At 44.9% G+C, this 26,249-nt stretch overlaps 1 protein-coding gene across 2 annotated transcripts in view; it reads right to left on the bottom strand.

Moving 5' to 3' along the window:
* The window catches only part of DNAH1 (dynein axonemal heavy chain 1), a 72,406-nt gene that overhangs the window by 26,397 nt on the left and 19,760 nt on the right, over window positions 1-26,249 (bottom strand). For both annotated transcript variants that reach the window (XM_017732382.1, XM_017732381.1), the window contains 29 exons: window positions 25,917-25,999; window positions 24,367-24,508; window positions 23,123-23,278; window positions 21,922-22,120; window positions 19,838-20,091; window positions 18,726-18,938; window positions 17,868-18,032; window positions 17,058-17,179; window positions 16,389-16,494; window positions 15,104-15,283; window positions 14,068-14,208; window positions 13,287-13,450; window positions 12,788-12,901; window positions 11,984-12,172; window positions 10,834-10,939; window positions 9,638-9,751; window positions 9,163-9,312; window positions 8,582-8,668; window positions 8,290-8,476; window positions 8,086-8,177; window positions 7,447-7,601; window positions 5,680-5,857; window positions 5,370-5,564; window positions 4,585-4,704; window positions 3,804-3,962; window positions 3,422-3,526; window positions 2,117-2,257; window positions 965-1,125; window positions 125-282 (listed from right to left, as the gene is read on the bottom strand). In XM_017732382.1, the coding sequence (XP_017587871.1) occupies window positions 125-282; window positions 965-1,125; window positions 2,117-2,257; window positions 3,422-3,526; window positions 3,804-3,962; window positions 4,585-4,704; window positions 5,370-5,564; window positions 5,680-5,857; window positions 7,447-7,601; window positions 8,086-8,177; window positions 8,290-8,476; window positions 8,582-8,668; window positions 9,163-9,312; window positions 9,638-9,751; window positions 10,834-10,939; window positions 11,984-12,172; window positions 12,788-12,901; window positions 13,287-13,450; window positions 14,068-14,208; window positions 15,104-15,283; window positions 16,389-16,494; window positions 17,058-17,179; window positions 17,868-18,032; window positions 18,726-18,938; window positions 19,838-20,091; window positions 21,922-22,120; window positions 23,123-23,278; window positions 24,367-24,508; window positions 25,917-25,999 (4,336 nt within the window). The remainder of the gene's footprint in view (window positions 1-124; window positions 283-964; window positions 1,126-2,116; window positions 2,258-3,421; window positions 3,527-3,803; window positions 3,963-4,584; window positions 4,705-5,369; window positions 5,565-5,679; window positions 5,858-7,446; window positions 7,602-8,085; window positions 8,178-8,289; window positions 8,477-8,581; window positions 8,669-9,162; window positions 9,313-9,637; window positions 9,752-10,833; window positions 10,940-11,983; window positions 12,173-12,787; window positions 12,902-13,286; window positions 13,451-14,067; window positions 14,209-15,103; window positions 15,284-16,388; window positions 16,495-17,057; window positions 17,180-17,867; window positions 18,033-18,725; window positions 18,939-19,837; window positions 20,092-21,921; window positions 22,121-23,122; window positions 23,279-24,366; window positions 24,509-25,916; window positions 26,000-26,249) is intronic.

Below are 26,249 nucleotides of genomic sequence, written 5' to 3'. Positions count from 1 at the left end.
TGCAAAATCAGGAATGAATGCTGAGTTGTAGCTAAAAACCCTCGCCAGAAATCTCCACAGCAGGTACAACTATCTAACAGGCCAACTCTTGCCAAGAGCTCTGGGCACAGGATCTGGCTCATACCGATCTGTTTCCGGTCGTACCAGCCCTGGTGGTCCATCCACTGCCGCAGCAGCTCGATGGGTGGCTGAGCTCCGTACTGCTCCAGCATGGGCATGTTCAAGTCGTCGATAAAAAAGATGAAGTACCGACCAACTGGAGGCCCGAACACTCCCTTCCGCCTGCAAGGACAGAACCAGTGTCAGGACAACTCCTATTGCAAAGGTACTCCTAACTTGATCCAAAAGCATCTTTTTTTCCTCTGGATGCTTCCTGAGTCAACAGTTTCAGCTATTTTTACACTTGATACACTCCTTTGTAAGGGCCTTTGCATGGAAAAGATCTGGAGCGATGTTCCAAGCTTCTTTCCAAGCACGGGTGAAATTTTGTCTACTTATGCAAAATGCCAAGGAGTAAATGGGTGCATATAAAAGCAAAGCTTGAGCCCACGAACCTGTTGGAAACTTCCAACCAGCGGCTGACCAGGGAGGCGAAATGGAAGCTGTTTACTGTGGGGAGTAGGACTGCGGGTGGGCAGCCACATTTTCTCCCTTCATCACTTTCTGTAAAGATCCCACACCAGGGTTTGCAAACACCTGTGCTGTGAAATGTAGTATTTCTGGAATAACTAGAATTGGAGCAACTTTTACCAACCCTCACTAATCCTTCTCACTTTCCTGCCATTATAACAAGCTATTATTGGCCCTCACAATCCCAGCTCAGATGTGCTGTGTGGAGTACTTGTTATCCACAGCTGTACATGCTCAGGGCCCCTTCAGGTCTTGGGATGAAACTAAATAGCCCAGTTGATAGAAACACTGAGCTCAGGGATACTGCCCTTGCACACACAGAAAGGAATCTTGCCTCTTATCCAATTTGCTGTCGATGAGATCCTGGGTTTGGTTAGCAGAGGTGCGTGCTGAAAACATCAGGAAGTGGGTGATGTATTTGTTAGGCAAGTTCTTCAAAAGCTTGTCTGCAATTGTGAGAGTTTTCCCTGTGCCAGTGGGACCAATGCAGAGAACCTAGAAGCACAATCAGCAATGCAGCATAATCACAGGCAAGCAGTCTGTGTTTCCCAGCACTCTGACATTTGCTGGAGGAAATGCAGATTACTGCTCTTTTAGGCATTTAAAGGTTGGGAGAGGACTGTTGGCCCTGCTTCTTCAGTAAGGTCAGCTGCCCAACACCAACGTCTCTTGGTGTGGATGGAATCCAACCAGAGAAATATGAAATGGAACTGTAGGAAACAGGTAAAGAGGGATGGTGATGGGCTATCTAGCAATTGCTGTGTTTTGATTGAACAGCTGAGTGTTGATATGCCTTTGGGGTGCTGCCATGGTGCCTGGGGACTGAATGGATAACTCCTAGTGTTTAAACACAGATTGGAGCAGAGGAATACAAATCTGTGGGAGTGGGAAATAATCTCAAAGTATTAGGTAGCTGTTAAGTTCTGACTGCATTGGGAGAGGAAGAGGCTGAATCAAAAATTTTTTCCCTGTGCCAGTGGGACCAATGCAGAGAACCTAGAAGCACAATCAGCAATGCAGCATAATCACAGGCAAGCAGTCTGTGTTTCCCAGCACTCTGACATTTGCTGGAGGAAATGCAGATTACTGCTCTTTTAGGCATTTAAAGGTTGGGAGAGGACTGTTGGCCTTGCTTCTTCAGTAAGGTCAGCTGCCCAACACCAACGTCTCTTGGTGTGGATGGAATCCAACCAGAGAAATATGAAATGGAACTGTAGGAAACAGGTAAAGAGGGATGGTGATGGGCTATCTAGCAATTGCTGTGTTTTGATTGAACAGCTGAGTGTTGATATGCCTTTGGGGTGCTGCCATGGTGCCTGGGGACTGAATGGATAACTCCTAGTGTTTAAACACAGATTGGAGCAGAGGAATACAAATCTGTGGGAGTGGGAAATAATCTCAAAGTATTAGGTAGCTGTTAAGTTCTGACTGCATTGGGAGAGGAAGAGGCTGAATCAAAAATTCGAAGACAAGGCTGGGCACATACTGGCTTATAGTTGGTGAGCAACAGCTCCAGCAGATAGGCCATTCGGACTGTGTTCATTGTGGGCACAATAATGTCACAGAAGTTGGTGTCTGGAACCATGGTGAACTTTGCTGTAGCATCCAGCCACACCTCCCAGCGCACCTGAAAGATTGGAGTCCGCTTAGAGGGGGCAATTGCATCTATCCCTTCTAGGAAAACTATTGCTGCTCTTTTCCCTGTCACCAGTCCCTGTGTAATAGCTTGGATTCTGATGAGAAATTCAGGTTTCCAGCCCCTCTGTTGAGTCTTGCCACCCTTACCTTTCTGTATGGCAATGCTGGGAGTGTTCGATTTGTTACTTTTGGGAGGGACAGAGCCCAAGAGTTAGAGGTTATTGCCCCAGCAGCGACACACCTGCCCTCCCTCCTGAGAATTGGGATCAAAGCAGGATGGAGCACTTGTGGTATTTGCAAGAACAGGAATTCTGCCCCAGTAGAGGGCTGAAGGGGGCTTATCTGGGATCCTGTCTTCCCATTCCGTGCCATCGCCCACGTTGCACTCAGAGGCACATGAGATTTTCTACTTGTACAAGACATGGATCCCTTGTGCTAGATGGAAGCTGAAGATGAACCTCCCAGAGGCCACTGTACAAATGAGACAGAGGTTCTGCCAGGGCTGTGCTGGAGAATACAGGAGAAAATCTACATTCCTGACCACCCCATGTGGCCTTCCCACTGAGACCACACTGGCACCTTCTGCTAAGCATCTGACACTCATGTAGGGTTCTTTTCTTTCACTTCAGGAAGGGGAAGCATTTTCCCTCCTTTTTAAATTCATTTTAGCCCAGAGTCTGGTGACTGTCAGTCAAGATGACCCTGACATGCCCTACACTGCTGTCTCTTGTGAAAAAGATGGAATATTTGTCTGCCTTGCTGCTACTCCAGACTCTGCTGCACACAGCTCTTCTGCTGTTGTTCACTGCTTTCTAACACAGACAGATCTATCCGTCTAAGCTTCTCCCTGTCCTCCAGCAGCCACACCTGTGCCACCTCTGACTTTTCTGAGCACTGACATGGGCACTCAGGTCTCAACTGACCAGCTCTTGGCTCAGCTTTGAAAGATCTGGTTCACAACTCTGAAGGCAAGAAACTGCCTTCTTGATTCAATGAAAAGCTTAATTTTGATTTAAACATTCTTGTTTGCTTCCTTTAGGCCTTTCTTATTTGCCCTTGATGAGAAAATCCTACCAAATCCTGTAGGACTGTGTTGCTTCCTGGTCCCTCCTCCTAAATTACCTAGCTTGGAATAAAAAATGAAATATTTTACCTCTCTAACTACTTCCTCATCCACATCTTCTTCAGTACTGCTAAGTCCAGCATCATCCAGTTTATAGTCATAAACCAGTCCTTCTTCTGGGAAGAGTAACCGGATCTGTGAGAATAAAGCTGTGGTGAACCTGGCTGCCACTCAGCTGAATTCTCAGGAGGATATGCACTACTTCAAGGAAGACTTTACTAATGGGATGCTACCCAGGCCAGGGGGCTCAGGTCTCTCCCAGAACTTCCAGCTCCAGGGGTCCCTTTGAGAAAGTGGCATACCAGATGCCAAGAGGAAGTCCATCCAAAGCCTCCAGGCATTCAGCTCTGATCCCCATTTCTCACTACTAATTCTTCTATAATGAGAGAAGATCGGCTTTTCCTTTACTCACCCTTTCCTTTGCCATCTTATTCCTGAGCCATGAGCTGAAGGCCTCACGACCTGCGGAGTCTCCAGTAGCGCCCACACTCCAGATCAAGGCAAATATAAACCAAGGTTCAATCAGCTCTCCCATACGAGCAACCTTCTCCCGGGGAATCGTCTTAAATCCCTTAGAACCAGAGACAAGCAGAAGAAAAATTCTCAAGTGTAATTGAGGTGCACAAACCCCAGACTCTCCTTAATTTGCTCATAACTCTATTTAGCTTCTATGTAGTTTTTTCTAGCCAGTTTTTCACAGGCCTTGTTAATACATTCTGTGGATTAAAATTTGTTGTTTCATTGGTGTACTTGAGAGACTCTCTTTGCTGAACTAACGTCACTCAACAGGAGCTGGGAGAAGAATTTAGTCTTAGGTTTTTAATTTGAAAATTGCCCAGCCTTCTTCAATACTAATTCTCAAAGGACTTGCAATCTGAAGTGCATCACTGCTCAGCTCTGATCTCTGCTTTCCACTCATTCTCCAATTCCCTCTGCTATAAATAAAAGTGAACCTCTACCCTCCAGCCTGGTAGGCATGGAGCTTATCTTGTGTTCCTTCAGTGGGCAGAGCATAATCCTTCCAGGTTTACTTGTGCTTTCCTGGATGTTGTATTACCTTCTGCCACATAGATGAGCTACAGCACGACCTTTCTGCACCAACATCTTGTTCTCTGGTGACTAACCCTTTCCATGACTTAGTGTCCTTAAGAGTTACAGGCACAAGTAACAGTGATAGAGGTAGCAAAATCTACCTTAATGGGAACGAAAGGCTGATACAAACATTCCAAGAGCACGAGGAGGCTCCTTGTGAGGTTACTGTCCGTTGAGGCAATTACCTCCTTCACAGAGCTTCGTAAAAAGTCGATGGCCTCCTGGAAAGACAGGTAGGGACAGCTTAGTGTCACCATCCAGCACAGCTGTCTATGGTTTTATCTTCTTGCTCACCTCCATCATGTTATGTTTAGCAGGGAGAGTGTGACTGAGAATGCTGCCATTTCCAACTGCATCCCAAGTACTACTGTTTTGTCTGGAGAAAAGCAAGCTGAACCCCTTGTTCAAGTCTTAACACCAAGAAACCTCTGGGCCTCCCTTTTGGTTCTGTGCAACAGTTACGTTCATCTTGTGCTATCTGTGCTGTTTAAGGGTTTGCTCCCTTCAGAGCTTTCCTTTGCAGCTCCAGGTTCTTCATTAAAATAATGGCTTATCAGCAGAGTAGAAATAACAAGACTTGTTTGTACAACCTTCTCCCTGGAGGTACTCCATTGTAAGCTATGAAACTGCACTAGGGATTGCTTTGTCCAGAAGATAATTTTAAAATGAAATAAAACCAACTATAATGACCAATAAGACTTAGTCACATCTACAGAGATCGGTGAGTAACCTCTATTAAAGCCACAAAATTCACAGAGAAGTTTCTATGATAGGTATTATGCTGGTATGAAATGTTCCCACAATGGCATTTAAATCCAGGCATTTAAGTCTGGGCTGGTTGATATCCAAGCTGACATGGAAAGGCTGGAATAGAATGGTAGCTCACCTGGAGGAATCTCTTGAAGAGAGATTCCAGCTTCTGTGAGAAGCGCTGCATGATGTCTGGCATATTTTTCAGCCCGCATTCAATGAAGGGCTCCAGCCCCAAAATGCTGGGTTCCAGGTAAACCATGCCACAGCGGGAAACTGTGGCAGGGGAAGCAACAGCCAGATCCTGGACTTCAAACATCATGGTCATGCTCTGGAAATTATAGAAGAAAAGAAAGGATAAGGACCTGCTTGGTTTTGATATGTATTTCAGCGCAGGGAGGAAGGAGTACAGAAAACAGGCAGCAAAAGCGGGAGGGATGAGTTACCTCTGTCATCTTGATGATCTCCCCTGAGCTGAGGCACAGCTTCTTATTGTCATCAAGTACTGTGTTCATGTTCTCAATCCACAAAGCATCCACTGGCCCATCAAACATGTACCACTTCTTGTTGGAGTCAGTGGCCACGGTTCCCCGACGGATGAGTGTGGAAAAGATCCCATCTGTCCTGAAAGGCAGGAGGAAGGCAGGGCTTGGCCTGTTCTGGTTTTGCTGAAATAAATGGCAAAGTTCCCACCACAAAAGGCAATCTTATCTGGGTTCATGTGTCTCCGTTATCCATGAGCTGCAAAAAAGTCCACCTCATTCTTTTTTTTACTGAGACACATTTCAGCCTGAGTGACACCTCAAAACAATTTTTTTGGGCATTAGAATCTGGAATTCATGTCATTTAACTAACATGTCAACCTTCCCTTTAACATCTCTGTCCTCAGTGAAGAGTAAAGAGGCCTTGCTAGCATCCAGTTCAGGTCATAGGCAGGTTATCTGCTCTCTAGAGGTGTGTCTTTTTCTCTTTTTCTCTAGGTTACAGGGATAAATCCAGGCTAAAGAGCATGACCCTACCCTCTTTATAACTGAAGTTCCCCATCCCCAGCTGCCTGTGAACCCGGGTGGCACTGGAGCTGGTGACCAGGAGAGCAGACACAAGGAATGCTGGCTGTTGACAAGAAGAATTTAATCTGTACATGGAAACCTGGAGTGTAGTTTCCATTCAGACCCTGGACTCTACTCCCACTATTAAATATTTATTTGTTATTTTTCTAGTACTAGTGACTTCCAGAGTATTGTTACTGAGATCAAGGGAAAAGAGTCTGTTCTAAGGCCCAGCTGATTAAAACAGATGGATTTGTCTGTAAATATATTTTAATGACTGCTGTATTTTTCTTTTTGTCACATTGACATGCCTGTGTGCTGCCCTCGGGTAGAGTCACATCATAAATAAACTGTTGAGCTTAACTGGAACTCCTATAAAATGTCCTTCAGTAAATATGTACCAGATCCTAAGCTGGGAAGTTCTGGTCACGGCATCAGTAATGTTTACTTGCTTGCACTTTTCCTAGAGGTAGTTAGTTTCATACATATTTAGTTTCCCTCATTTTACAGAACACAGTCTTTAGCTTTACCCTGAAACAAGTGCTGGCTGACAGGGCCAAAGGGAGAGTCACACTGCTTCTCACATCCTAGCTTATGGATAAAGCGAGCTGCAAAGTCAACCTTGGGTCACATATGGAAACATAAGCAGTAGCACCTGGCTGTAAAGAGGGCAAGTGGGCTATTGGTTCTTGTTTCCAAACCATGTAAGCAAGCAGGAGCCCTGGCAACGGGAATGAAATGCCGCTTTATGCCTCAAAGTCATTCCTCATCACTCAAGGATACCAGAGTATTTATACAGAACAATTCAAGTGCGCAGTCCAGAGGTCACTTTTCTTCAGAAGCAACACAAATGTTTTTAAGCTGCTGTATCTTAGGAGCAGAGGCATGTGCTCCACAGCTATTGAATTATTGTTCTGCAGTTAATGCTGCGAGCTGAGCTGCAGGAACTGTCTGGGCATGTGCTGGCAGACAGGCCAAGCACACAATGAGGGATGTCAGCTTAAATCGCCGTGACTGGCTATTGTAGCTTGGTGGGGATAAGGACTTGATCGCTTCTGGTTTTATGCCACCACCCCAAACGGTTCTCAGCCTTGAAGAGAAGATGCTCAAGACCAGAAAAGTGTTTTCTGTCTGGAAGAAAGGAAAGAAGGTTTTGTACTTTACCACTCATGCGTTAGCAAGTTGAACTCTCCATAGAGCTGGCCCATTGTGATGGATTTGGGATTCAGTACAAAGTAGCGGACTGCTTCGTAATTCCCGCCGCTAGCTGCAGGCTGACCTTTCAGTGATGTCATTGCAGCTGCCAGGACTTCATAACTCTGCAAAAGCAACACAGACAGAGAGTTAACTGCCATGGCTCCAGAACGACAAAGCCACTTGCTCTCACAGCAACTGCATTCAAAAGGCAGTGAGAAAAGAGACATAGTGAAGCGTAATATCATAGTAAGGAGATACCTGGCTGAAATAAAAGCGCAGCAATTAAGCACTCTGCATGCAGTGGAGGAGGAAGTTAGATCATCTGTGCAAGAGGCCTGAAGCACCTCGAGAGGTCAAAATACATCTCAGCCTTAGAAACCTGCAGCAGAACTAATAAGCCTCAGTCTAATCTCACAGCTCAAAAGAGTGAACCAGTAATATACCTCCCCATGGCTATAAATTTTTACTAACAGGCAGTATCTTTGTGCCCTGACTTCTATCTGAGAGCAGCTTCAAATGCCAGTGTGGGTCTTCTGTGAAACTTAACCCTCTGCATCACTAGGTAGGTGATGGCTTGCTGGGGCCAGCAAACTGTCTCACTCATACCTTTGTCTTCCCAGAACCTGTTGGTCCCACCAGCATCAGGCCATGACGAACCACGGTGGTCTCGTACAGCTGGATGCACTTCGTAACAAAACCTGTACAGGAAGATGATGCAGAGTGGGTCTGGGAACAGTCTCTTTCCTAGGACAGCATGCTGGACTAAAAGCCCAGGGCCAGAGGGAGCTTGTGGAGAGCCTTTTTCCTCACCATCAACATCTTTCAGATTCGCCTGGATGCAGGATTTGCGGATGGCTTCTTCCAGGATGCCATAATCAACAGGTGTTTCTCTGATATTTGGAAATAAATCTGAGACAATACCATTGAAGAGCTTGAGGTCATCCTGCAGGAATTTGGGTACGTTGGCATCCCTAATAGCTCGCAGGCAGATCAGCTCCTGCAAGGATTTAAGGACTCAGGACTTCAGAGATCTTTCCTCTCATATGAGGATGCAGAAAAGGCCCCATAAGTCCATGGCAGTGTGAAGTACAAGCACATTTACCTCATCCATATCAGGATTCTCTCTTTTGAGATTGCCAGCTGTTGAGATGACAGTCTTCACAGCTCTCATCCCAAAGTCATAGTGGTCCTGAAAAAGGCACAGAGGAAACAATGTCATCAGATAGAGGAGCACCACCTAAAAAAGAAAACTTATGCATGCACTCAGTTAACAGGTGAGAAAAGAAAAATGAGAGAGTTATGCTTTCAGAACAATTCCTCCTTCATTCAAGTCTGCTCTCAGGATCCTTCAAACAACTAATTAGTCCTCAGCTGTACAGTCTACGAATGAGGAAGATGTGAATAAGTGCATGATGAAAAATCCTAGGTAGAACGAAAAGCAGGTAGGGCTGTTTGGCTCAACTGTCCTGCCACTGTAACCCTAAATACTCCTTAAGGTGAATCCAAGTCCAGCCACAGGAGCAGAAATGAGAATTAGAAAGAAAGAAGGAAGATGAAGAAAGGGTGTGGTGACCTTTTTGAGATATGCTATCACAAGGTACCAAGAAAACCATCCAGGTACTTCATGCCTAGGCTGAGAAAGTCTCACATTCGAAAAACATTCATGGACGTTAGGGCATCTACCTGGGAGCTGAGCTGTTCTGACAACAGTTTGAATGTTGTGGTGATCTTCTTTGCAAGGACTTTGGCTTCATTAAACCCAAAGGAGTAGAGTGAGATCTCAGCAATCATGGAGTAATCTGGGACCATCATAGCCACAGGACGAAAGAGAGCCTGGAACATACACATCCAACACAACGTCAAAACACTGGCATTTCTTGCTTTTTTCCCAGCAAACTGAAAAGGCTGAGTATCCATCCCAGACTGTTTGGAGGGCACAGCATGAGTGTGCCTGGCAGCTCTCACTGCAGCATCCCTGCAGACTGCAATCTGAACGGTGCCATTTCCTTACACAAGTGTTTCAATCTCAAAGTGATCCTTGAGACTTTCCAAAAGTGTCACACCCTAACCCTTGTCACAGACACACTGCTGGGTCCAGGCAGCACCCAGCACCTGTACTGCCCCTCTCCTTTCTGTCTGTGCAGCCTGCCCTCCTCACCTTCAGGTTATCGGGCAGTTCAGTGCGCCCAGCATACCCTGGGTTCATCGTGATGAAGACTGCACAGGATGGCACCAGTGGGATCTCTGTGCCTTCAAATATGAAGGTTTCCACCTGGAAAATTAAAAATATGATCATCCTCAAAGAACAGAGCCTGACCTGCAAACTAAATAATGAAGCAAAATTTTCCCAGAGGAGAACAATGGCTTTTAGTTGTTAAATTATAAAGCACAAACACAGCTGCCCACAACTGTAGTGACTCAATCTGGTCCCACTGCAGGAACCCAGTATTACCAGCAATATTTTTCCTTGTATAAAAAACTGGGCTTGTTGAAGATTTATTTATAGGTTAATTATTATTTTTCGGTTTTTTACTCTTGAACAGACTTCTATCCCTCCAGCTGTAAACAAATGTCTTTCCATTTATTTTGCACTAGAGATCAGAGCTGCATTAATTCATGGCAAAGAGGGCAAAGAGAAACCTAAATCCTTTTTAAAGCTGTGTAGGTAGTAATTTCAGATGGGGGATAAAGTAATGCAGAAGAATTTACACAGAGCAAGTTTCTAATTCCAAGCCAAAGTCAAGGAGGTTCAGGTCTTAACCCTTCTGGGCCTCCAGAGAACAAAGCAGAGGCTGGCTGCTAGACTGGCTGACAGCTGAATCTCCATTAAAGCCAACAATGCACAACAATTCACTTTACAATGCAACTCTGTGTGTGCATGAATATACTTCTTTCTGCACATACTGGATTTTGTGAATCCACCAAAGCTTGGTTAACACATTTAGACAAATTTGGTGCTGGGCAGCTCATGGCAGAACACTGGCTGCCTTTATCACACCTCCAATTTTTATCAGCTCAGTGGATCTGTATCAGAGTGTCTCTCACACCAAAGTCTGCTGGCACTACAGTTCAAGCTGAGAGGTACTTCAGGCTGTGAGAGTAGGGGCAACTCTGGCAGCCCAGACTGGGGTGAAGTTAAAAATTCCCCTGAGGATGTTGACTGCATAATGGACTGATACGATGTGCCACAGTTAGGACATCGTTCAAACCTCTCCTCAAGGATGCCTGTTTGAGTTGCCCCTGAGCAGTGAAGCTTGTCCTCCATGAAGGAGTGTGCAGAGACAAGGACTTGCCTGAGCTAGCTCCAGTGGAGATTTTTTTGCCTGCCTTTGCATCCCCATGTTCCTTACATACCCTCTGCTGCTGTGCTTTCTGGATGGTTGTGATCTGCTGGGCCACCACAGACAGCACCTCGATATCGATGCGGTTGAACTCATCGAAGCAAGCCCAGGCACCAGAGCTGGGCAAGGAAGGAACAATGAAGGGAATCAGGAACACCACACAGGAGCAAAATTGCAGTCAGAAGTTCAGCTAGCTCTTGAAATTATATATCCACATACTGGGTAGGCATAACAGAGACTAGAAACGAACACAAAAGGGCCCTGATGTCCCATGGCAAACAGGGACACAGCCGCAGTGTCCTGGCTCAGTGGACACCCTGACTGTGCATTCCAGGCCACGCAATGAGTGACGATGGCAGTACCTGATCCTAGAGCTTGGGACAGATTCTGCATGGTACAGATTTGAGCTTTAAAGAGTTGTCCTGTTGAATTCCTGGTTTGTACCTGAGCTGTAAGTGTAGCAGGTACAGTTTAGGTAACTCTTAGGTCCATTTTTCAGAGTTTGGAAAACTGTGTATAAAGCTGGAAGCATGCATATGAGGAAGGTGATCTTCCCACAAGGCATGGCTTAAGAAATAAGTTAAATTACTTACAAAAAAAAATCTGAGAAAAGAATATCAGCTTTTGTCAGAGTAACTAATTCAGATTCACCAGTGTGCAACAGACTAATTGGACCAGCTCTGTTTGAAATGTAGAGAAGAGAGAAGCCTCTCTGAGAGGATCCCTCAGGGCTTAGAGCAGTCTCTCTTGGCTGCTCAATTTTGAATACTCTCAGCAGATTCTCTTCTTCTTAAGATTAAGCAGCTTGTGGGCTGAATCTCAGTCCAACATGGATGATATTAAAATAAAGGCCAAAGCTGCAAACATTTGCACAGGTGGATTAGTGCATTGTGGATTAGCTCAAAGCATTTTAATTTTGCCTTAAATGAACAAGGATCTCCTTTTATCTCTCTTTTTAAAATTGGATCAACTGTCCTTCCTTTCTGGCTGGAATTTTGTAACCTTGCTCATTCTGGAACTCAGTAACCCCCTTGCTAGGGCTTTGTTCTTCTGCTAGGGCTTGTTCTTTTGGGCTGCTATGAAATATACTCAACAATTCCCAGTGTGCAGCATCCCAGTATCCTACCCACTCCTCAACGAAGACACTCAGCATTTCACTGTACCTGGCTAGTCCCTTAAAAAACTTGCCCATTGCCATGAAGTCGAGTTGGTCAGAGCAGTTGAATACTACAGTTTGGATTGCCAGTGCTTTGCCCAGGTCTTTTGTTGTTTCTGTTTTGCCTGTTCCTGCTGGTCCTGCAGGTGCTCCTCCAAATTTCAGGTGCAGAGCTCCTGTAAGCGTCAGATAACACCTACAACAAAGAAGAGACCAGATGATGAAAAAAAGCATTTGTACTACTGATTTCAGCAAGGAGACATATGATCTATCCAGCTGGAGACAAGGAGGAATCCATCATTCATTATTCTACAGAACTGCTTAGATATGCAGCATTCTGCAAAGGAGTTAGAGCTATGTGGCCTTGATTAGTATTCATGGGGGCCTGCATGGATAAATCCTTCTGCCACTGGCTACACATTCATTCTCTGGAAAAAGGACAGTTACAAAAGGGTAAAACTATTATTTCTGCTGCATATTCTAGAGTACTAGCTGCTACCTTCTGGTTTCTAGAAGAGCTCCTTAGCTATCAGGTAGGCATTTTATATGAGTCAGAGCACTACATTCAGAATTAGGAGAGTGAAAGCAATCAGTCTGAGCACTGATCACTAGGAACACAGTAGCAACCAATGTCAGGGTGCTCCTGTGCACTCGTCTCAGGTAGTCCTTTACTGTACAAATGGATTCTATTTACATATATTAAGCTGTAAGACCTGCATGGTCAGATCCTTGGTTTAATCCTGTTCATCCAGAAGAAAAAAAAATAAAGGGAAAAAAGGTGCATTTATTACCCAGAAAACAATGTCTTTACCTGTCAGTGAGGGGAGTGATAACCAGACGGCCAGTGTTCCCCAGATACTCATAGCCATAGATAAACTCAGCATTGACTGCTCTGATGTACAGGTCTCCCCTCGTCCAGTAGTATCTAATGATGAGTGAACATGACATCAGAAAGATAAACACTGCCTGGCAGACAAAACAGCAGCTCACGAGATTATAGCCTGCAGGTTTGGAGACCTGCATGTTAAGGGATTTCCCTCTCAAGAGCAGAAAGGATAAGGTAACACAGCAGGGTGGACAGGAGTTCTCACAGGACCTGGGATCAAGCATTGCACCCCTTGGGCAGGAAACATGGCTTTTCACAGTGAAACGTCATTGTATGGGTTAGTCCATATTGCCAAAGAAGATGCCATCAAAACTAGATCCATCTCAAACTCCTGTTTCCATCTGTCATGGACACAGCTGATGGGCAAGGAGAATGGAGACTGGCCAGGGAGGCCAGGTGAGGTTCAACAGCTGTGCTCTCTAACCTGAGCTGGGAGATCCACTCAAAATCGTTCATGCTCGTTACATTCTCCTCAACCAGCTTTGCTGCAACATCCTTGGCATGGACCTCGATCACAATAAGAGCTGACAACACTGCTCGCTGCATCTTGGACAGTCTCCCACGGACCAGGGCCACCAAATCTCCCAGCTGGGGAAGGAAAGGAAAGTACCCTGAAGCAATCCATTCTATACCAACACAATGCAATCAAACTCAGGGCATGCCAAGTCTCAGATGACAGGCTGTGCTCAGGCAACTTCTGCCTCTTCTCTTGTCAGAAGTACAAATGGTTGCTCAGAAAGCAAATCCTATTCATGACTGGCTCAGAGCTGAGTTTTGCCTAAACCACTACCATGTTCAGGTGAAAGGAAAGAGTTAAGCCACCATGAAGTCCCGAGCTAATAACTCTCAGGTATCAGGTGTGATTACATGCACAGAACTGATACGAAGGATGCAGTTTCTGCCACTGTCCATCACTTCAGTTCTTCACCTTTGGCTTCTTGGGTAACCCTGGAGAAGTTATCTTTCACCTTGTTAAAATGTTCAGGTGGTGATCATATTATCAGTCCTGTATATTTGAGGTTTATTATGACAAATATCCTAATGATTAAGAAGATAACCTGTTTTTTCACCTGAACAGTGCTATGCAAGAATGTGTCTCTGTTTCCCCACCAGTATTGTCCTGGCTGTATTTATAACCTGTCTGAGGTCTGAGGACTGAAAAGTCTCCATCTGGCAAAATCTCACCCTTCCATTCATTTTCATACCTGAGCACTCAGCTGTGGGTAAAGCCTGCTGGACAAATCTCCAGCTTCCAGAGCTTCAGACACTTCCTTTGTCCAGAAAATCTGGCAGCCAGCAATGACCACTTGGCCAGGCCATTGCAAAACCCATGTGGTACGTGGAGTCTTAAAATAGAAAAAAACAGGTGTGAGAAAGGGTGGAAAAAAGGTGGTGGGACATTTATTTATTTATTTATTTATTTATTTCTATGTCCTCTTGCTCTGAGATGCATGATTAACAAATAAGCACAGAATTCTCATGCAAGAGGCTTTCCCTTTTTTCCCCCTCCACTTGCTGAGAAGAAATCTTCAGGCACAGGTTCTCTGGCCATGGAGTACAGCAGGTACCTCCTCTCCAGTTTGCCACCTGCAGTAACCAGTTACACATAGCCAGTAGCAGCTGAAGAGCAGGAATCTGTGAGACCCAAAATAATGTTTCCCCTCCTCTGGCCTGTTCTAACTTTCCTATTTTCAAATTTTCAGTCTGAATTTAAAAAAAAAGTAACAGAAATATCCAAGACCTCTTTATTTTTTCAGCCTTTCTTCCTCCCTAGATTAGAAATTTCAATTTTACACCAGCATAGCTTTTATACAGAAACCAGAACTAAGATGCATCCCCTATGCACTGACTGAAACCAACAGTTCATGTGCCTTGATTACTTTCACCAGCCCCTAGCACACTGTGTGAGACATGAGAGCTGAGGCAGAAGATCCTTACAAAGAGGAAGTAGTCTGGAGAGATGAACAGATATGGATTCATACAGGGTTGTTCTCTGCTACAGGGAAACTGTGAGGGAGTGTGCAGGGTTTGCATTCTGCTGGACCATTTGCTTCTTGCTCAGCTGCCCATTCTGCACTTACAGGCACACAACTGGATGAAAGGCTGTATTTTGAAAGCAGAATAGAATAGACTATTCTAGTAGAATACATCCCACGTTCATCAGCCCCATCTCTGGTGACCTCTATGGCAAGCCTGGAACTAACACACCAGAGACCTGCCAGTCTATGATAAAACTCTTACCTCTGGATAAACACCAATTGATTTTTCTATGTTGTCCCGAACACTGGCCTTCATGGATTTCTCCACTTCCAGCAGCCAGTCCTCCACATTCTCACTGGGATAGATGGGAGTAAACAGCTTCACCTCTTCTCCTTCACCAGAGTACATGTGCGTGATCTGTAGGTCTTCCTGGAACATCAGCTAATGGAAGAAGCACAACAGGAGATGTGAGTGGAGGATTTCCTTTCTATCCCTGCCTTCCTGCCCCTGGGGGACAGCCAACCTATACCAGTGTTTGCTCATTATAATCCTGGTGCCAAACTTGGTTGCCAGTAGTGATAGTAAAGTGTGCGACAGACGTGCAAAATGACCTCTCCAAATAATGGAAAATGATTGTATGAAAACAAGAGATTCGCATCGCTTGTGTGAATTGAGTGAAGCAAATCAAATTATAGCTGGGATGAACATTTCTCATCGCCTGTCTAGGATTCAGACCCTTGACTCCCGCTCAATTCTTCAGATTCAAATCATTTCCCTTGATGTCACAGTGCCTGGCTTTAAAAGTAAAATTTTAACAGCTTCTTTGATGCCCCAGCATATCACTGGAAGTCCCCTTATTTATTCCAATGGCTTTGCACCAGGTTTCCAGTCCAATTTCCTTTCTATTTTTCCAAACTAATGACTAGGAGATTGGTTTTACTGTCTGAGTATTGTGGTGGTTCGAGCTGTGACTAGCTATGGAGTCTGAAGTCTATTAGGAATAACAAAGAGGAAAAATAGCCAGGTTAACTCCAGCTCCTAAGTAGGGATGAAGGCAGAAACTTAATTCAACTCAGGCTTGCTCCATCCTTGCCCCTTCTGGGGCTGTCAGCAGGAGTGGGATTCCATCCTAACCAGGTGCCTGTGAGTAGACAGCTAAGTCAGAGCTATTTCTCTTGGCCTTCATGGTCGGATGGACACACATCTCCAGAGGGAGTGTCCTCTCCTCCTAGGATGTATATCTAAGTGGATTTCCCTAAGTCACCCTTTTCAGATGCCTATTTCCCCACCACTGTCTGAAGGATAATGAAGGGTACCCAGTTCATGGGCAGATGCCTGGCTTTGAAATGTCTAAAGTGAGGTTGCTGGAATCCCACTTCAGGACAGGCAGCACCTTGCAATGCCTACATACAGTTACAGGTTCCCAGGAGATACATTTCCATACAGCAGAATGTGAACATTCCTCCAGACCTCAGAATGCCCCCAAGTTCCCATGACACAGCTTTCCAAAGGTGGGCCAAGCCACTCATGTGCTTGCTTTGCTTACCCGTGCAATGTTCTCAAAGCACTTGTGGAGGTGAGGTTGTACAGCAGTGGGGTCTTTTGTCTGAGACAGGATTTCCAGCAGCTCATCATCTGAAAGGAAGTAGAACCTACAAACACAGAGGGAGGCATGAGGAGGCTCTGTTTATCGTAGCAGCAAGGGCTAAGTTCTGGTGTGATGGGGAACAAGCCTTTTGCTAAAGACACTGCTTCTGACTGCTCACTGATCTCTTTGTATTTGTGTAGATGAGCAGCCACCATCCAGCCCTCTCCCTTTCTGCAGAGACAGACTTCTCCTTCTGCAGAAGTCAGTTACTTGCAAGCAAAGAGGGTTTAAATGAGTATCAATAAAGACAAATCTTCCTTCAGGAATTAGAGACAAAGTTACTTGGAGGCTTTCATTTTACCCCACCCTTTCTACACAAATCCTGAGGCACAGATATGCAACGATGCTACCAGACTGTCCTTAACTCACCACACTTGTGTGCGCCTGTTTTCTCCCCATCAGATGGCAGCATTGAAAGGCACAGCTTGGCTTATGTTTGCAGGCCATGAATAAATCCTAAGCTTAGATGGTTTTGCTCTTTCTTGGCAGAATGAACTGCAGTGAGCCTCCCCTTTCATATTTTCTGAACCAGGGAGTGTGATCTAGCCCAGTGAAATTTGGGGTTACCTGGGAAAAGCAGCTCTCTTTGTCTCCAGATATTCACTCAGCCCTTTCTGCACAAGTTCAAGTAGTTTATTACAATTTTGCAGCTTCTCCAGTAGCTCTGGATCAGGGCACAAAGAAATCACCTAAAACAGAATGTGTAATCCAGAGGAAGCATCAGTATCCTGAGCATGTGGGAGATAAGGCAATGGAGATAATTGGGTCGCCCAGTGATGTTACTGATAGGATTTAAATGACTCATTTGCAGGAATTCTCAGGGATCTGGAGAGGTGTAAGCTTTGTGGGCAAGGAGGGTAAACAGCCCTTATGGAGACAAGCACATTTCTGGGTTCCCCTAAATACCAACATTTGTAATATGGAACACAAGTGGTGAAGGAGTCCAGGCAAGTGGAGACTGGAGAACAGAAGAGAGCAGAGCACTGCTACCAGGACACAAAAATAGGCAAAAACAATGGTTCTAAAAAACTCAGAGAGTCAGTCTTGAGGAGGAATTGAAGGAGTTACCTTATGGATTACAACCACAGCAGGTTACAAAAGTCATAGGAGGCAGGGAGTCTGTGTGTTGAGGAGGAGGCACCTGGTGGGGTGGAAGGCACTACAGGGTGACTACTCTGTCCTTTCAGACACCAGAACAAAAAGCCAAGTTCCAAGAGAAGAAACCCAGCACAATGCCCTGGGCAAGGCTACATGGTTTATACAGTGCTGCTCATGTCCACACCGTTATGAAAACAATGACTCAAAGACACAATCCTTGTGTGAGCACAGCTCCAAGGTGTTTGAGATACCTGCACTGGCTTTCATCAAGGCACATACCTCAGGGTTTGCATTAGCATTCTTCATGACATGCCTCCAATCCTTATCCACGGTGTTGTAGCGCTGGCTTTCCACTGGGAGCTGTCTTTTGATATCCTCTGATCTAAAGATTGGCTCCAAGTAGAGCCAAGAGCGCTGACAGTTCAGCCACTCCTCTAGGACATCCTAGTGGGAAGCAAGAAAAGCGTATTAGGACACCATGCTATGAACCTGTTCAACAAAACCATTCAAACTGTGCACCAGAACGGGTTTAAAAATACGAGGAAGAAAAAAAAAAAGGTGATGCTGCACTTAGACCTTCCACACTTTAAAACTCTACCTAGAGGGTCAGGAGCTGGAATTTCCTTTCCAAGTAATTAACAACTTCCTAGCACTCCCCTTTCCAAAAGTTTGGAACTTTTCTCCTGCAGCACTGCTATTTTGCTGTCAGAGTCCTGCTGGGTGTTCCTGGTTTGATGAGCAAGTGCTGGCACAGTCTGCCAGATTCTGCTTAAACAGCAGTCTTCCATGTGCTTTCCTACACTGAGATGCGAAAGATTAGTGTGGATTTCACAGGGTATGTAAGAATCTGTGAGGTCCACTTAGTACAGTATGATTAGAGAGACCAGCAACATTATTCACAGCAATGGGCGAGTTCTGGGCCCACCAAAACATGTCACAATAGGCAGCAAAAGGGCTGCATTACTTTCCTAGAGTCAAAGGGCTTTCACAGGCCCTATTCTTCACTAAAGACTGATACTCTCTTGATAACTGTCCTTCCAGTTCCCTAGCAGCAACTGCACAGTCCACGTTCAAGCATGGCAGCCCAGCCCAGCTGCCTGCCTTCACCACCCGTGTGTGGTGGGTAAAAACCAGTACCTGTGTCATCTTCAGCTTGTTTTCCCACAAGTTCATCCTTTCCTCAAAAGGTTTCTTGAAGGGTGAGAAAGACATGCTCTGAACCAGGACAATATGATCATCTAGGAGCTGAGAAATGTCATCGGTGCTTTTCAGAATATAGGTATTTGTGTCTTTGTAAAGCGTCACAATGAATGCAACAGATTTCCATTCATTCTCTACCTTGTTGAGTGCCTGGAACAGAGGGACAAACAATTTAATTTTCAGATACAAGCTGTGCAAATGGTTATCTCAGCTTCCACAACTCTCTTAATGCCAGTCTCTAGAAAATGACAGATTTTGCTCTTAGATTCCACTGGAAATTGCAGCTGTGTATTTTATGCATGACACAGTCAGCAACAGCACATTTCCTCTGCCTTGCCCACAGGTTCAACACCTCAACACCAGTGCTGAAACAAACACCTTGAGGGAAAAAAATGGCAATTTTACCTCCAGGCCTGTTTATGCTCTAGATGCACAGAGGCTGCCAGCAAAGGGCTTATTAATGACTATGATTAATGACAGCTTGGTCAAAAGGGGAACTATCCATTGGGAACTTGCCTGAGATTTCAGAGAACAAGAGCTGCCAGAAGGTCAAGACCATCTTAGATCACATCTGAACTGATGAACTGAAGCTGAAAGACCATCTAACCTATGAATCTCCAGAGCTAGAAAGTTTTCCCTGCACGTTTACTGGTTTAAAGGATTTGCCATCTCTGTTTCCAGTCACAGCTAATCCCCCTGACATAACATTTGAATGGCAGAGTGCAGAAAATCAATTTATTTTAACTTAACCAGTCACTAATCCCATAGTGAGGAGTGAGACCCAAGCAGTGAATCAAGGTGACCATAAAGCAGTGCTGTTAATCCCAAGTGAAATTCTGCACAAGATAGAATAAGTTCTTTTAGGGTGTCAACCCAGTTGTGTGGCCATTGCTCCCTTCTGTAAGGACAGCATTCCTCATTTTCATTTGTGCTGCACAATGTGTCTAATGCTCTGGGACAACAGGAACACCACCCAAGGCAATGACTGCCTGCTCAACAGGAACCTATTTGAGAAGCAAGCAGAGACACAGCAAGCCCTCTCCGCTCACACTTTCGATGGCGTATTCCTTGCTGGCTGTCTCAGCTACTTTGAGAATACTCTCCATGTGGTCCTGCAGGTTCAATTCCAAGCAGCGACCAAATGTCATGCTGGGTTCCAGCTCGACATCAGCCTTAATCTGGCTCGACAGCATCTCCCAGTGCCGGCTCCTCATCCCGGGATTGCGCAGCCCTTGAATTAAGGGCACGTATTGTTTGAAATCGTCCATCTTGTCTCGAAACTCCATGGCGACACTCTGGCAGTCTTTCAGGGAGAAAACAGAACAACATCAGTGATAACACTGTGTGAGGAAGTTGCCTTAAGGAACTTCTAGGTGCTGTCTAAACCTGATGTGCATGTAGTCATGTGCTATGGGGTAGATAAGCAGCAGGAGAGAGCACCGGGAAATGCTGGTTGAAGTAAGGAGGATATGAAGGCTCTCTCTATATGGCCACTAAGCCAGGATTCAAGCCTGCTCCCAGAAGCAGACCTGTCTGTTATCAAAAGCCTGTTACAGGCAAGCCCATGCTAAGCAGAAGAAGAGAAGCAGACAAATTTAACTCCTTGACATGGACTGAAGCATGATCATCTGCCAGTGAATATTTCAGAAGTTCCAGTCATCATTTCAAGATATTCACTCCTTAACAAGACTGCAGTTAAAGTTGTCTCACACCACAGCTCCCATCATCCTCAATTGAAGATGGACACTAAGGAGCTAGAAGCAGGCTGGGATCCCAGACAGCTCTGGAAATGGAAAGTGTGCAGGACAGGCCCTGCCAGCCTACAGCCATGCTAGAAACAAATGTACTTCTTCCTCACAGGAAGGACAAAGTGAGGGAAAGGGCGTTTTTCTCTGGAGACATCCTAGAAAGTCTCTGCACTGTTCACATCCTACCCTTTTTTCAGCTTCTGCTACTGTGAATAAAACAACGGGTAGGTCAAGAACATGGGACTTGCTTCCTTTCCAAAATCTTGCTACAGCATGTGCCTCCTTTTATTGCACCCTGCATGGTTGCACTGCTTGCTCAAAGAAAGGATGTGACCACCTCATGCTCCCTGCTGTGGATATGCAAATGCAAATCAGACTCAAGGACAAAACAAATGTATTACCAGGTACCAGAGAATATTGCAATGAACATAAGCAGGTATTCTTAGTATTTCTGTTTATCATAATGATTCATAGTTACTCATGCATCCACTCATCACCTCCTCCATTGGGGCTGATTCATGGCATTGTTTAAGAGCAAGTTCAAGTTAAAAAGGATGAATCAAAAATCACCCACAGCAAAATGTATTTCAATCTAAGCCATCTGGCAGGAGATTTTAGAATTAGCTTTAAAGAATGACCAACACATCTCTGAGAATCAGGGAATGGCAAGTTAAGCTACAACTGAAGTCTCAATTTCAGCTTTATTAGGAGAAATGGTCAAAAGACCTTCATGTGAATTGCAAGGGCTGAGTGCAATCATCTAAATTTCATACACATTCAGGCAAGAAGGGAAATTGTTATTATATTGCAGAGATCATTTCCAGATTTTGCAATTTCATTTTATTCATAACAAAATCAAGACCTCTTCTGGCTTTCCATTAAATGCATTGGCCAATAAAGAAAATAAGACTGGCCAAGAAAACAGCACCTGCAAGACCCAGATTCAAGTTCCCTAGCTGCCTGACTTACATGAGGGCTCAAGCCCACATGTCTAGCCAGTGGGCTACATAGTAGCTCTCTGTGACTAGCCTGGATTATTGCAATTTTTATATATATATACATATATATACATATATATATATGAGTGAATACTAACTGCAGCATCAGAGGGTGGCTTTTATTTCAGTGGGAATTAGGCATAAAAGGGATTTGCAGCCTGGTAGTTTCCATGCCAAACCGGTACTTCAAGCATCTAACTAGTATCTAGATGTGAATCATCATAGTCTCAGGAAAAAAAAAGTGGAAAATAACTTTGCTAGCATTTTCCCAGCTGTCTCTAATACACACGTGACATTCCGACAATCCCTGTTTAGAGCACTCTGTGACATTCCTCACATCAAAATGCTGATGTGCACGAACTTCCTTTCCCCAGACTGTGCATCTACCTGGTGAATCCTTGAACTGCTTCACACATCTCTGCATTGTCTTAACAGAGTCATTGACATTCTTTTCTAGCTCCTCTGCCTCAATTTTAAGGAGAGAATCATTCATCCAGCTCTCATTCCACTTTATCCAGTCTGACACCGTAGTCCAGAGATCATAGTATGGCTGGAACTCCTTAAGCATCTTGGACAGCCCACTGTACTTTGGAAAGAGATTAAAAACAACATAAGCAACAAGTGTATTCACCTCCAAATGACAGCTTACATGTCAAAAGGCCAAAAAAGCCCACCTCTTCTTTGAATCAGAAGCCAGCAATGATAAAACACGTATTCCAAGAGGATATATCAAACTACCTTCTCCAGGGCCAACAATATGTATTCCATGGGACAGCAACCAGCAGAGCTGGCCTTGACACATTCAGGCCAACATACATCCAGTGGAACTGTGCCTGCACCGTGCATGTGGCATGGGAAGCATACTCTCCACTTGCCTCTACAAAGCTCTCCTGCAGAATGAGGAGATTTTGACCGACAGGCCACACAATAGGTGTGACAATCAGTGAAAGCTCACACCACACATCATATCAGAACTTGGCTCCTTACAGGGAAGGAGAAGTAATCACAGACTGAAGGGTAGGAAAGGATCATCATGTGAACTCCACTTCTGGTCTGCAGCCAGACTTGGCTGGATGTGGATGACAATGACTCATTGGCAGCTGAGCAGCTACAAGCAAAATGAGTGTTTGCAACTATATAAACTGTTGCCTTAGGAGAACACCATGCTCCAAGCCCCGCCAGCTGCCAGCACTCACTATGCAACCACTTGCATTCACACCTATAGACCTGCAGCAACAGCCTTAGAGAAATGGCTGCATCCTAGCTGCTGCTTCAAGACCTTCCTCAACCAATTCCTCCTCACGAACATCCCTCAGATCTCACTGTGGGTATCCAAAGTCTCTCACGGAAGTGGAAATACCAGACCCTGAGCATCCTTCCACGTTCACCTGGGATCAGCTCCTCTGCAGCCCAGTGGAGTGATGAAGCAGTGTAGTCATTCTACAGGACTGAGGAGCAGTTCCCCAGATAAACCAAAACAGCATGAAGGATTCCTTCCTGAGGAACTATATCTCATTATTTGCTCTACCTACCACCTAGAAATCCCAACAAAGACCAGAGTCCTGTGGGTACAGGACCTGACACTTACATCACTAACTTTCATGCCAAAGAGTCTTTCCCTGTTGTTGTAGAGAACTGCCATTTCCTGAAGCTCCTTCAGCTTCTTCCGGACACCCCTTGCATCGTCAGCCAGCTCATGGGCTTGGTTAACGTCTGACTGGACAGAAAATCCACCTACAGTCAGCTGGAAGAGAAAAGGCAGCCTAAGTTGGGACTCTGAAGCTGAGTGCTGCTTCTAGAGATCTCAGCTTCCTGGTGTGCTCTTTGTTACATTCAAAGGCAAGATTTTTATGCTCACGATTTCCCCTCCCCCCAAACCAATTCAACTTCTGTTCAGACCATGGTGAAAGTGGTGAGGAGGAGCAATAACCACTGGTCAGGTGGAGGAAACTGCAAATGTGATGACCAGCTGCTTGTCTTCTTTGTGACAATAGTTAACCCCCTAGGAATAGGAACAATAATCTGTGCTTAAATTTGATGCTGAATTTATACTGTTATTTGCTACAGAGTCAGTAAAGTGCAAATGATAGCTCTACTAGTCACTCAGCTTGTTTCCAAAAATTGTTTAACAACACATATCTACGGCGTCTCTAATAGATTTTGTGTTTTGTTTTGGTGACTTGGGTTGGTTTGTTTGGTTTGGATTTTGTTCTGGTATTTTGTGTGGGTTTGGTTTTTATTTGCTTGGGTTTTTTGATCCAGTGTTGGGGTATTATCATTTTGGGAACCTGTTTCCAAGATAATCTAGGTCAATGATTACACCTTTCTAAAATGGCTTTTTTCCCCTGAATTTAAGAGTTTCTGAGGAAAAAATAAAATTCAGACTGTTTTAGCAGACATCAGATGTATCTCAGTTCCAAAACTCTGCAATTATTTCAGGGTCTTTTCCCACAAGATGAGTTCCATGGCTGAATGCTGTATTTTCCCCCTTGATGGCAGCGCATCATAGGACATGCTCTGCAGGGAACTGAGTACACAAGAAAGAAAAAGGAGGTGCCAGCGTTGCCCGAGCACCAAGAATTGGAACACTGTATAAACACCTTCTCAATGAAAAATGAGTATTTCTGCAGAGTATTGTCTTTCACACAAAATGGAAAGTCTTAATCAAAAGCCAACAAAAAGCCAAGGGAGGGTGTGTTAATATTTGGTCTAACAACACATTCACCTTGAAATTCATCTGAGTAAAATCTCATCTGAAAGTTTCCCACCTGGCTGACCACAAGAGCTTCAAGACCCCCTTCTATGGACAGTTCATTGTCAGGGGCTTAATACCTGCATTTCATCCATTTTGTCTTGAAATGCCTTCTGATCCAAAATCTGCATTTTGCGAAATCTTTCTTCATCCTCAATGTGCTGGAGCTGAATGGCCTCTGAGTCCATAGACATTTTCACTGGCCAGTAACTGGCAGTCCACCTGCATTCACATGATACAAGAAAACAAATAGGGAAAAAAAATAGGAGAAAGAGACAAGCTTTTTGAGCATATGTTTGAAATGCTGAAAATAACAGAATGAGAAAGCGAAATCCCACCAAACAAGGAAGCTTTACAACAACAGAAACACATGTGCTTTCAACAAAACATTTTTTTCCAGCTTGTCTTGTTGATATGCAGTCCTTGTGACTAGGCTATTCAGCTGGAGAGAGCTGGGGAGAAGTGCAGGGCCTTTTTAAAAGGAACAAATCCACTACATTGCTGAAAAGCTAGGAGACAGCAAAATAACAGTTGGCATCCAGAGGGAATGTCTGTCTTTGAATGTATTTGCAAGGAGCTGAAAAAAAAATGGGGTCAGACTCTTGGCTTATGGCTTTTCAGGGCTACTAAAAAAGCCAGTCTCCTGTTAATCAGGGCAGTGAGGGGCCAGCATAACCCAGATGCAGGGAAGCCCAGGATTCTGCAGCGTGCCCTTGGGAGAGCGTTGTAGATCCAGGAGAGGCTGCACAAAGTGGCTGCTCCTTCCCAGGCAGGTTTCTCAGTTCTTGCTCAGCCATAGCCCACCTATTACTGCCTCCATTTGGACCCTCAGCCTGTGTGCAATGCCAGGTACAAGGTTTGCACATTACACTGGAGGTCACACCCCTCCCAGCACCTGGGGATGCAGCCATCTCCTACTGGTCCTGCCTGTGGCAGCGCTCGGCTCCAAGCAGGGCTGTGGCTGAGCTGCTTTCCTGCAGCTTCTGTGGGGTTTTTGCACCTTGCACCCCACGTTTCTAGTTTCAGGAGCACTCTGCAGAGACTCAGTCAGGTTGCAGACATGCTGGACCAAGTACATGTCATAAGAGAAGTGCTTCCCGGGCTGAGCAAACTTTAGAAGCCTTGTAGCTGTGTTTGTGAGCTGACACTGCTATTGGGGCATAGTCAGGCCACAATCTGAATAACAAAACTAAGAGGAGGCTGCTTGGAGAAGAACTGCAGTAATAATAAGGGTTCAGATTCTTTCCTAGTCCTAAGAAAACCCTGGGAGTGTTTCTATCTTAGAAGTGTTCATTTAGTTTCAGACACAGACTAAACCACACACTTTGAGACCTTGCAAGTATCTCAAAAAAATCCCAAAATCCAAAAAAAAAACCACCCAGAGAAAAGGGCTTTACTATGTTAAACAGGTTAATAGCTACCAGTTTGCCTTGCCCCAGGCCAGAAGGCAGCATGAACTCACACTTCTTGTCTACGAACTTCATTTCAAGAATTCAGTGCTCATATAGCCTGAGAGACACTTAGAAGTTCTGCAGGAGCCCTTGATAGACACATGGCCCCTGAAGCACTGAGAATGGTAATTGCTGCAAAGAGTCCCACTTTGACGGTGGGAGAAATGCCTTGTGCTCACTTGTCGGTGAAATCTTCTTCAGTAAGATTGTAAAGGAAGTCGTCCATGACCTTGTAATCTTCCATGACTTCCTCAATCAGTTGCTGCACAGGGTGAGAGAAAGAGACAAAAAGTAGACACCTTTAGACCATGCTGATTCCAAGTCTCTGGTGTACACCTCATTTTCATGAGGTGCCTTTGAAGAGCGTTAGTCACACAAGCTTAATGTGATGTGGGCTGCTTCTGTGCTGTGTGAACAGTGGGAATGGATTTACAACCCCTTGTTCTGTGAATGATCGTGCCATCATCACCCTCTGTTCTATGGGAATGAAAAGAAGTGTGACCTAGTGGATA

Source organism: Corvus brachyrhynchos, unplaced genomic scaffold (genome assembly GCF_000691975.1).
Source record: "Corvus brachyrhynchos isolate BGI_N302 unplaced genomic scaffold, ASM69197v1 scaffold4, whole genome shotgun sequence".
NCBI classification, from domain to species: domain Eukaryota; kingdom Metazoa; phylum Chordata; class Aves; order Passeriformes; family Corvidae; genus Corvus; species Corvus brachyrhynchos.
Note: the sequence above shows the minus strand (reverse complement) of the source record. Positions and strands in the feature narration are given on the sequence as shown.